Source organism: Haemaphysalis longicornis, unplaced genomic scaffold, assembly GCF_048455015.1.
Source record: "Haemaphysalis longicornis isolate Haplotype H1 unplaced genomic scaffold, Haemaphysalis longicornis Haplotype H1 scaffold_1, whole genome shotgun sequence".
Lineage (NCBI taxonomy): Eukaryota > Metazoa > Arthropoda > Arachnida > Ixodida > Ixodidae > Haemaphysalis > Haemaphysalis longicornis.
In genome coordinates, this window is record NW_027526203.1 from 395,949,430 (window position 1) to 395,961,459 (window position 12,030).

A 12,030-nucleotide genomic window follows, 5' to 3' on the forward strand; every position below is an offset into this window, starting at 1 on the left:
GAACGGACGGGAGAGAAAAAGCGCTGAAGGGTGCAACGGCCCATCCGTGCCTTATTTCCTCGCACAGTGATTGAACGCCTCTGAGTCTGGCATGTCTAACAGTCTTTCTTAGACTACTTCAACCCGGAAATTTCGGTCTGTGTGTCTCTACGTCTGTGCGCCTGTCCCTCAATTCCGCCACCCGGCCAAAAGTTAAAAGTACTCTTGAACAAGGAGTTTATACAGGTAGAACCAATCCATACTAAACGTGGTACCATATTTCGTTCTTGTCAACATTGTTGAGCAAAAAGAAAACATTTAGCGTACTTGAGGCAGAACATCAATCATAGCTGGTACTAGCGGCGTTATTTTAAATAAAAATTAATGTTTGCTTGACTTTTTGCGATATCAAACAAAAAAATCTCGTTGAAAACAATGTTTTGTCCCCAAAATACAAGGATGATTTCTCGTGATGTAATCCTTGGTTGGCCAATCCCACACTGCGAGTATGTGCTGCCGTGGAAGTATAGGACCGCAGCAACTCTCGGGTATACGCACTCCTTAGGCCTAACGTTTTTGGGGTCTATGGCCTGAACCCGGTACACGCGGCTTGGCGTAGAATGAGCACTTTTTTGAGTGGGTGCCGGTTCAAAGTGTTAAACCACAAAATGTGACGTTAGGCCTAACGTCCTAAACCTCAAAATGCGACGTTAGGCCTAACGTCCTGCGGCTAGCAGTCATACGGCATGCAGAGAAACGTCATTCTCATCGTGCGTCGATCTGTGGATAACGGTGTCGACGTTCACCTCAGAATATGACATTAGGCCTATGTACGTCGCGCCGTTGCACGCCTGCGTCCACTCCTCTCTCCGCCGCATATCAACCTTTAGCGGAGGGGGCCTAACGGAGCTGTCGCCAAGTTATGCAGGGAAGCGTTGTAACTTTTCTACACTTAGACCACGATAATCATCATCATAACCGTCAAAGAAAGTAGACCTTCCTGCAGTGCGTTTTCGCGTGAGGACATCATCAGTGAGAGGCTGAAAGCTTCGCTTTAACAGGACGGGAGCGCTATTTGTTCCTCCCGGTTGTCGTCGTTCTTTTCGCGCTTCGTTTCACTGTGCACCCTTACCAATTTGCCCAGCTTTGTTTGTTACTTCAATATAAACGGGTTCGCGCCCGAGCGTAGACCTCGTGGCGGCATTCCAAGTCCAACAGTAACGAAAGCTTCCAGTAGATGGCGCCCAAACCCCCACCGTGTTCATCGTGGGAACAGCGAGACGGGACGGGAAGAGCATGAGAGGTTGGCGGGGGAGACAAGAGAGACATTTGCGTGGCTGGGGCGGAGAAGACTGTCGTCTGTCGACGAAGACCTCGTGGCGGCATTCCAAGTCCAACAGTAAGGAAAGGTTCCAGTAGATGGCGCTCAAACCGTTCATCGTGGGAACAGCGAGACGGGACGGGAAGAGCGTGAGAGGTTGGCGGGGGAAACACGAGAGGCGTTTACGTGGCAGGGGCGGGTCGTCTGTCGACGACATTCGCGGGGAAGCAGATAGGCGGCCAATTCTTTTAGCTGGTTTTCTATAAATCGACGCTATTTTGACACCAACTCCGTTTTGATACCGTTCCATCTTCCTTTGCCAGGCGATAGTATATCGGCTTTTGATAACCACGCCTGTCGATATCTCAAAGAGAGTGTAATGTTCGCCGAATATTATGAATGGCGGCTGTGACCAGCACGGGACGTGCTAACCGTCAGTGAGGCTTCGAATAGCTTTTAAATGCAGAGCATTTCAGTAACTCACGATGTCACCCGCGTTGGCGTCCGTAGTCCGCGTCCGCATCGCTCCCCCTACACTATATAAAAAAATAATACTTGCCGGCGCCACGTTTCGATCCTACGACTCTGCGGGCGGAACGCAAGGTGCACGGTACTCTACCAACTGAGCCACAAAGCCGACACAGAACGGAAGGTTACGAACGTGCCTTATATCCTTGACTCATTCAACCGTCGGCCAGAGGTGCGCCCTCTCCCCCGCGTCCTCCTCGCCTTCTCTCCGCTCGCAACGCCCTCTCTCGCCGCGTTCGGTTCGGGCGCACAACAGGTGGGGACGTGCGCAACACCCTCTCTCGCCGCGTTAGGTTCGCGCGCAAGAACAGGTGGGGCGCTCTCTCGCCGCGGTCGGTTCGCGCTTAAACCACATATGTCGTTCGCGCGCGCTGCGGTCGCTAACATCTGTGGCGTGATCGTGACGTCAGCATCACGCGTTCGCGTGGTGGCGATTTCGGCGCTATAACACTCTCTCGCAAGGGGCATTGGATTGGATTCGATTGGATTGGCTTGGATGGGCTTGGATTTGGATTGGATTGGATTAAAGTGGATTGTGTTGGATTATGTTGCGTCATAGCCGCGCCACGTTGCGTCATAGCCGCTCCACGTTGCGTCATAGCCGCGGCAGGGGGTTCACGGCACGTTTCACCATCGACTTCATCGACAATGTCTACGCTGGAAGACAACAATTACAACAACAACAACCAATACGTAATCCATACGACTTGCAGGCGCGCCCCCCCCCCCCCCCCGCAGAAATGCTCTGCATTTGATCGTGCCCCTCGCGAGGGGGATGTTTTCTTTGCATTTTTTGAATTCCTAACATATATAACGCTAGAGGTGGCTGAACGCTTCGGCCGCTTTCGGCATCCAGAATACCCTGCTTGAGAGCCCCTTGTTACGATTCAGCGCACCGCTACTCTGATGATGATGATGATTTCTATTGGTTTCCCCTTTGTATCGGGGTGATGACATGTCATCTGACCAAAAAGGACTAATATACCTATGTTTTACACTTTTGGTTCAATACTAGCGCTGCTTAGGGCAGGCACAAAAAGCTTATTAGGCACAAAATACTTTTTTTTCCCTGTTACAGGTGGTAACTGTCCTAGGCAATATTCCCCTCTCTGCTTTTCGTCCACCAGCATTCTAATCTTCTTTTCGTCCCCTCGACAGCCTTGAAGTTAACTTCCTCTGTGATACCCTTAAATCCTAGGGCTTCTGAAAGCCCAATATTCCCTTCATGTAGATTTGGATGGATACCCTCACATTCTAACACGATGTGCCGCATAGTTTCTGTTTCTTTTCCGCAGACCACGCATACCCCATCATTTTGTGAATACTTCCCCACAAAACTCTTAGTTCGCAGGCAACCTGCTCTAGCCTCAAAAAGCAAAGCACTGCCCTGGGAATTATCGTAGAAATTTTCCTTTCTGATGTTCATCTTCTCAGCCCTGTACATCTCTAACGACGTTTTAGCTTCCATTTTAGACTCTGTTCGCGCGTACTGCAAGCTTTGTGCAATGCTCCAGTGCTTTGTGACAGAGCCTACCACTACGTGCGGCTTTCGCGTGGGCGCATCGCTGGCGGTGACTGAAGCCGTTGCAGCGACAGCCAACGAATCAAGTTGAGCCCCGACCCGGCGAGGCGGACGCCGGAGCCTAGATATCCTCTGCCCCCTCTCTGACTCAACGAGCGCCGCTACTGCCGGTCCCTCATGAACTCTGGAAATAGTGTTGTGAGTGTCTGTACTATTTTTGGGCCGTGCGCACAGTAGCATTGTGAAAACCGCGCAGCCGTTACGGCTATTGTGTATAACACCGCCCTCTCTGTGGATAGTTCGCATTCGTTTTGCAGCAGAGAGTCCATGCTGCCGCCCTGTCGAACCACGCTGTGACCTTGCCCGGAGGTTCCTGCACTGCTTCAGCTGTACCTGCAGCAAACCAGCTAAGTTTGCCTTCGGCTTCTTGTCGTCATCACCAAGGCAGCAACTTTTGCTGGCCGCTCTTCACCACGCTACACATGACGGAGGCGATGGAGGCCGGTTTGGGCACGCTTTCCTAAAGTAATAGTATGCTGAAATTTTTGGTGCCGCGTTTCAATGCAATGTACGTGCCTTGAATTGTTTTACCTGCAGTGGTTGCCCAGCGGTGTTGTTTACCTAGCACGCCAGTTCGATTCCCGGCCACGGTAGCCCCATTTAGACGGGCGGGATATGTGTAACACACGTCTGCATAGACACAGGGGCAGAGTTCCAGGATGCCTGAATGAATCCGTTCCCCGCTACGGCGTTCCCTCTAATAACATCTTTGGTATGTTATAACAAAATTATATAAAATCTTGGTGCGGCACATGAAATGTCATTGAAATAAGAGTGAAGTGACTATCAGACCTAGCAAAACACGTTTTTAAAACGATGCGTATACAACTAACATCAACAAGCGCGTGGAAGCTCAGAAAATTATTCTTAATGCTATTTTCTACACTTCACGTCAGAAATATTGTTACGCGGTAATATTCTCGTACCAATATTAATGGCTCAGGCCTACGGCTTCAAGGCCAAACCCGGTCCCGGCCATGGCTTCGAGGCCGAGCCCGGCCCGGCCCTGCCCGCCGATAAACGCTGCGGGCCGGCGGGCTGGGCCCGGGCTTTCGTGTCAGCTCGGGCCCGTGTAGTGCCTACTCAAAACTGCTTTTAAATCAATTTTACACTCGTTTCATGCCCGCACAAGTACAATAATAAATGAGGCTGCTCCGAGATTTGAACCCACAACCGCCACGTGGAAGACATATACTCCATACCCCCAGTATTCAACAGCAGCGCCCCTAGCGGACTTCCGGATTTATGGCTTCAACTTGCCGGTACCACGTTTTCCATTATTACAATATTCTATTCACTGTGTCACGGCGAGAAACGCTTTCTAAAAGGCCAGCCTCGACCGATGACGTCACGTCGGCCAACATAGCGGCGCCCATGGAGCAGCGCTGTAAACCGTCTATAGTTCACGGTACGTTTACTTCAATAAAGTTTAGTCAGTCAATCAGGTCATTTTTGTCTCCATAGTGCTCTTCTATAGGCAAAATCGTTTTTGGTAGATTTCTGAATAAGTAGGTGAGTGCCGTCGCCGTGCAACCTTCGTGTAAACTTTCAGTAGCTCAATCGGGCCCGAGCCGTGGCGGTATCCCGCAGCCTTCCAGAATAAGGCGATGTCATCAACTGTTATCCTATTCTCTTTTTTTTATATCGGCTCAAATAAATGATTTTCCTCCTTCTTATTTATTGTCCTTGCGCTGAGGCATATACGCGTGGCGGTGGCACTGAGCTTCGGCGGCCGTTTCCGCGTTGGTGTTCGTAGCAGACAATGTGGTTTATGTTGAGGCTCGGTAGCCGTACCTTGAACAAACGTCAGTGTTGAATATTAGCTGCTCACTAAAAACTGCACGCTTCGGCCGGGCAGTATGTGCTCCTGAGCTAAGTTAATGCCGTCGACACTGCACTCCATTACGCTAAATGTGGGCCTTACAACTGCCACAATCGGGCTTGAAACAAACCGGACAAAACAATTTTTGTGATCCCTGAATTTTTTATATACGGGGCCAGGGAAGGCTAACGACGGTGGTACTATGTTTCGAAGGGGAGACCAATTCATGGGAGTAGGTCGTTGTGACTGGGTGTCTCGGTATGGGCCTTCGACCTTTCCAGCACACTCTCGACCTCCTGCGTTGAAATAAAATACCGTATTGTTTTTATATACAGATACAGATGGGGTTCACGGCCCGGGTGCACAGAAATTTCTGTTTTGCCGACGCAGTACACAGGCGGGGTTCCGTACGTGGCGGCGTGCAACACCGCCTGCAGGACTACGTCACAGCATCCACAGGGCCCACGCATGTGTTTACAATCGAGCGATGTTGAGGCATAGTTGTCTGCTAATCACCTCGTTTGTCGTATTGTACAACTCGAAGCTGGCGACGACCTCTGATACACCAGTCGTCGACTGCAGGGTGAAGCTCAGTTGCGCACCTACGGTTTCGAAGAGCATTTTTACGCGGACACCGCAACTACGGGTCCCAACTGATGCACTATTGCACTTATTGCACTACCACCATAGCAGGTGCAGTAGTTCTCTGCACCACAGCGGCTGCACCATGAGCAATCTAGAGGCGCGGCGCAGGGCACATTCCATGCAGCGAAGAACCAAACGCTCTGATGCAGCGCAGCATGAACCGCGGTGCAAGCGTGACGCTATAGGCCTAACTTTGGGCAAAAGTTCGGCCTGAAGACATTCTAAGCAACTTCATGCTCATTGTACGCGGAGCTGCGGGTGCCGGTTGACGACGTTGTGCCCAACGTCGGGCCGTCGCATATCCACGTCACCACAATGCGTCTACCGCGCATCAATTTTTGAGCAAGCGGGTTATTAACGGTAAAACCAAGAAGGGTTCAAAAGCGCTGATTTCACAGACGTTCCACTTGAGCTTGCGCGGAAAACAATAGCAATAAAATACCCGCTTCCATCTTTGTCAGAATAACGTTCTACTTGTATGCACATGTCATACGCAGTATACCTGAGTGATGGAGTCCGGTGATTCTGGCTTCATAGTGATTGTCCACAACCGGCATGGGGAGGAAGCGTCTCCGAACTCGCCGACGTCAACATAATGTCCGGTGTACTTTCTTTTGAGGTCTGAAAAGAGGAACAAGGCAATTTTGTCTGAACAGCGCACATCTTCGTGGTCATACATCGACACACAATTTTTCGTCTTGCCTACGTTATACGAAGGTCATTATCATGAATTTATAAGGACGCGCACAAGATTATGCACAGACGGCCAAATCTTTAACGATAGCCTGCGCGAGCGGAGATTTTTCAGTCTTATGACGCTCTTAGGAAGGAACAGCCTGGCAGACGATGGGCCTGGTCTGAACTAACTGGCTTCCGACCTGTTTTCAACTTGACCTGTTTGCAACTTAATTGGCTTCCGTCATACGCCGCTGACGCATGAAAAGTCGGCCAAATCTTTGACTATAGTTAAATATTTGGCCGACTGTATACTCTGCTTTACAACTGTTACAACGACGACGGACGCATGTATGCTGCTGTTTTATGAACTGCCATTGCGTTTAAATCCACTTTTTTTAGGTGGGCTGACTACTCTGTCATTTCTGTGGATTGGTCCCCTAGCCTTTTAAAAAGCACTGACCAGTTCATCAACCTTATCTGAGGAAAAGTTCTTTTTAGGCACTTGGCTCTAGGTGTCATGTAAAGCATCGTAATGCTTTCTACCTCTCAATCATTATATTTTGTTTGGTTTTCGCCTGGAATTTCAGTTGTTCATGAAGAATAACATGTCTCAAACAGTTGATGCTGAGCCAGCTTCATTACCGGCAGCCAGGGCGGGGGGAACAGAGTATACATGTGCTACATTACATCGCAGTAGATGCACTTTCAAACTCCCCGCATACAGGTCAGTACGCTGAGACATCACGCAGCGCCAAACGCAAAGCTTGCATTGCGCAATGTCATAATGTACACTGAACTTTTTTTTAATGGAATCGTGTGTTGGGGATCGCTATTGACATGGTCTGCCCCCTCATTCCCAATTATTGCGGCGAAGAAAAGAGGCAGGAGGGTTTTCTTTGTTTCTTTTTTCTTCTGTGTTTTCTTGTACTATCAGCCCAGCGCCGCGGTTTAGAAAGGGTAACAATGGCAGCACACGAGGAAGCCTTCGTGCATTCTGTGTGCACGAACGCAGGCGGCTAGGTGTGCCTATATTCACCTGCACGTACTATGGCAGTGTATGGAGCATATACGTTCGAATAGGTGTCCAAGAAGAGTGGCGGGACAGCTGTCCCGATGCTTGGATTACCTCAACCGGCAGCTGTAATTCTGTAAATGTAAATTCTGCTCTATCCGGCCTAGTTTTTAAAGCACGTGTTCTCAGGTTCGTGCATACCCTGTCTAACAGTACTGGCGTCTAACATGGCCCCTCTTCCGTAGCAGCTGCGGAGGAGCGCAGGTCCGCGACGAAACTTCGGGACATGAACTAGCCGTGCCGTGGTAGTCCATGCTGACTGCAGTGACATGTGTCGACACTCTTGTCACGCAGCAGTAAGGAAAGTGACCGAGCAACGGCGACCAAGGATAACGCTCTCAACTCTTCGTTCTATTTTATGTTTAATATGATAAACGTATCTTGGCGAACCCTCGCAAATTTTTGGCGACAGTTTTTGATGCCAATTTTCTGACGTCATGTTTTGAGGGCCTCGATCAAATACATTTTGTGGCGCCAGTGTTGTAGAGTTCCTACTGTTTTTATAAATTCCCTGTGTAAATAAATATTTACATGGTACTTGAAGCACTAAACTTCTAAGGACTATTTTTTTAAATCTAAGGTGCCGTATGTGGTGCTTTTTACGTCGTATCAGGCCAAGCTGCAGTCAAAAGTTGCGCTTACATGCGGGTAAACTCTCCCGGTGCTGTACCGTATTGAAGAAAAAGAAAACCATACATCTATCGCGGTCCCAGCACTCAGATCCCTGTATATACGGCGCCTCGTTCACGAGTGGTGTGTCTGGGAACGTGCAAAAGATTACAATTGTGGTTAAGTGCGCAAGTGCACGCACGCGCAGTCGCCAGCTGCGTGTACCGAGTGCCCTACCGCCTCGTGAGCTCAGCAGCAGTGCGGCAAAGCGTCTTACACGAGAAGACCTTCTCTTCGGCCTGCTGGAGCTGCTCCCGGGAGGAGGGACACCAGCGTGCCAGTTTCATGGCGTGGCAGATCCCGAGAGCGGACGCGCCTCCTGAAGTCGAGACGCGGAGTCCCCTCAGCAGCGACGCGGGGAAGCCGTCGGTGCTGGTCAGGGCTGGGAAAAGCATGGCATGGAACAAAAGTCAGTTGTCGGCCGCTGTCACAAGACCGTAGCTGCAGCAAGAGCTGTACGACACGCCCGCGCGTGACTCCGCATTAAACGAGACATAACATCGCGAAAAGCTGACGGGGAATTTCCAAAACCCACAACACAAGCGCTGACACAAGGAAAAGACACAGACGGGGCCAACGTGCAAGCAGTGTGGTGCAAAAGAATATGTTGTTCGGCAAGTTGGTACTCGGCCCACAAGAAATCACAGCGCGAAAAGTTGGCGAAGACTGACAAAGACATATAGGATAAGCGCCGACTGGCAAGAGCATCCACATTGGGAAGAGCGAACTCTATAGAAACCGAAGCGAGGACTTGCCCGTCCATAAAGTGTCTGTTGCAATGTTTGCGGCGAACCTGCGCCTCCGTACTTGAGTCGCACGCGCTGTGCGATTGTAATAGCTTCCCATATTTGCCAAGTTGGACCTGGGCGTGACTATACTGTCCATCCATTATTGCAAGTGAGCTATGACCCGCCTCCGCAGTGGGCTCCGCAGTAGGATCCGCAGTGGGCAGTGGACTCCCAGATGAGCTCAATATTGTTCTCAGTGCACTTCATTTTCTCTTCCTTCAAACCGAATCACTTCATCATTATCTAAGGACAAACGTATCTTACTTGTTCAGATTGCGCTCTTGGTAACCTTTGCCCAAGCTACGCCCGCCCGTAAACGTCAGAACACCCAGTTACAGATGCGTTTTAGCTGCTCTCCCAGCTGGCTTGTTACTTCTCAAAGTACCCACGCGGCGTGTTGCGTGAACACGGAGTGACACTCTGCTCTCTGGACAATAACCCTGGAACTTACATGGGGCTCACATTTTTGCGCGCATTTTTTGTACGTAGCGGAAACTATTCAGCTGGGTCCTACGTTTTCGATATTATCTTTTGAAGGCCAAAATAGTACGTAATATGTGAACCATTAAGGAAAGGCACTGCCCATGAGGCTTATACATACGATCTTTCCATGCGTCCCACTATTTTAACAGGTCAGTTTTGTCACATTGGTTGCATACATCGTAAGAGTGGCGTGAATTTATTTGTCTCAGTGATGACGAGAATATGCGTACCAGGGCCCACTCTCACGAAGCTGTCCGCCCGTGAAATATTGCAAGAGCAGTTTGTGACACTTGCGGGCGTAGCGCAAAAATGGACACAGGACAGGGGAAGGGACGAAGACGAGCTCTACGTCCTGTCCATTTTTGCACTACGTCTACAAAAATGCATCATAAACAAGCCCAACTTCAAACCCTCGCCCCTTGGCTATCAAGTCGTTTTTTGTGTGGAACCAACTGCGCGTGCATGGCGCTGGCGAATCCCAAGCTGCATGGTTTTACGAAGTTGTCCGAGCCCGGCACATGTGCGCCTCAGGCAAGGTGTCGGAACAAAATATTTTGCATTCCGGTTTCTGTTTCGTTGTTCCGTTTCGGTTCAGCTCCGAAACGAAAAAAAGAACGGAATGGTCCGGTTCAGCTCAGGAACAACAACAACAACAAAAAAAAAAAGCTGCAGCCGACACGATGGCATAACCGTGGATTTCCTGAAGTGGGGAGGAGATATAGTACCGGAAAAACATGCTGCACTATTTTCAGAATGCTTAAGGACTCTAAAACTGCCCATAGCCTGGAAAAACGCCAGCATTATTCCGATACATAAGAGGGGAGATCCCAAGGATCTCAAGAATTACAGACCCAGAAGCCTACTCTCAGTTGTTTACAAGCTGTTTACCAAAATTATAGTTATCCGTATTGGAGACAGCCTGGATTCCCAACAACTCAGGGAGCAGGCTGTGTTTAGGGAGGGGTACTCAACCATGGATCACATCCATGTTGTCAAACAAACAAGTGATAGAAATATCCGTGGAACACACTAAAACCCCTTCACATGGCATCTATAGACTATGAGAAAGCATTTGACTCAGTACAAACCGCAGCCGTGCTAGCAGCATAAAGGACCAGGGAATAGAAGAGGCCCTACCATGGAGGAAACTTTTTCTTCCTCCATGGGCCCTACATAAGACTTCTAGACGACACATAAAAGGGATGTGCGGGCAGAACAACACTTCACAAGCGAAGCGATAAATCCCCCATCCAAGGGGGAGTCAGACCGGGAGATACTATTTCATCAAAACTATATATTCACAGCACGCCTGGAGAATGTATTCAGAAAGCTTGACTGGGAAAACACAGGATTAAGGATAAACGGAGAATTTTTGAGTCCTTTGAGGTTTGCATACGACATAGTATTGCTGAGCGACACTGCAGAACACCGGGAAAAAATATTTGAGGAACTCCAATCAAAAAGCATGGCCGGGGGAATAAAAATAAATATGAATAAATCTAAAGCAATGAGGAAAAAGCATGTTGTAAGCCCCTCTTCAGCTTAGGAGACGAAGCGCTAGAAGTACAAGTTTATAATTACCCCGAGCAGATGGTTAATAATGACCGCAACTACGAGTTGCGGTCAACTACGTTCTGCAACTACGTTCCGCAGCTACGTAGAAAGGTATAGGCAGGGGAGCACTCGGCAAGCACTTCCAAATAATGAAAAGTAAGCTACCTCTGTCACTAAAAAGAAAAATATATAACCAGTGCGCACTGCCGGAAAAGACACACGGAGCTGTAACTTGGTGACTTGCTAAACAACTAGAAAGCAAACTTAGATCTGTCCAACGGTTGTTGCGACCGAGTGGGGGCACCCGATCCGAGCTCCGTGGCCTCCGACATACGAGTGGTAGCGTGTATGATGCGAGCGGCCAGCCGCTGTTGCAGCCGTGAAGAAGTCCAGAAGCCGTAGGCTAACGTAACTGTTTACTTCATAGCGAGAGGTGAGCCGAAGCCAAAGAACAATGCCCCGACGGGTGAGTTAACAGTACAGGACTAGAGCAGAGTGACAGCAATGATTCACTGCTCAAACAGGAATGGGTTACAGCGCTTGGGCGGCTCTGTTTATACCCAAAAGCGGTAACGGTCAAAACGCCAACAAGCGGCAACATGCCACGAACGTCACAGACACACACAACGCTCTTTCCAGAGTTCGTGAGCAGTTCATAGCCTCGGCGCACGTTGAGTCCGGGAGAGGGGAGAGAGGAGGACTCCGGTGCGATCGCGGGGCCTCTGTGTCCTTGAAGAGCGTTGAGACGAGCCTCGCCGGCAGCCGCCGAAGTTTTGAAATGCGCCGAAAGCGAAGCGTCTGACCCGGGCTTGTCGAGACGTGAAAGTATGGTTCACCGACATGGTGGCGCCTGACGGCTGAAAGGCGCACGCAGTGGCTTCGCCGCACAGCCGAGGAGTGATGCGGGAA

General features: G+C 49.8%; 1 protein-coding gene across 2 annotated transcripts in view; it reads right to left on the reverse strand.

Annotated features, from left to right (window-relative positions):
* LOC144155329 ((Lyso)-N-acylphosphatidylethanolamine lipase-like) overlaps window positions 1–12,030 on the reverse strand; it is a 115,754-nt gene that overhangs the window by 46,626 nt on the left and 57,098 nt on the right. For both annotated transcript variants that reach the window (XM_077686685.1, XM_077686684.1), the window contains exons 2-3: window positions 8,514–8,678; window positions 6,380–6,498 (exon numbers count right to left, since the gene is read on the reverse strand). In XM_077686685.1, the coding sequence (XP_077542811.1) occupies window positions 6,380–6,498; window positions 8,514–8,583 (189 nt within the window). In that variant the 5' untranslated portion in view covers window positions 8,584–8,678. The remainder of the gene's footprint in view (window positions 1–6,379; window positions 6,499–8,513; window positions 8,679–12,030) is intronic.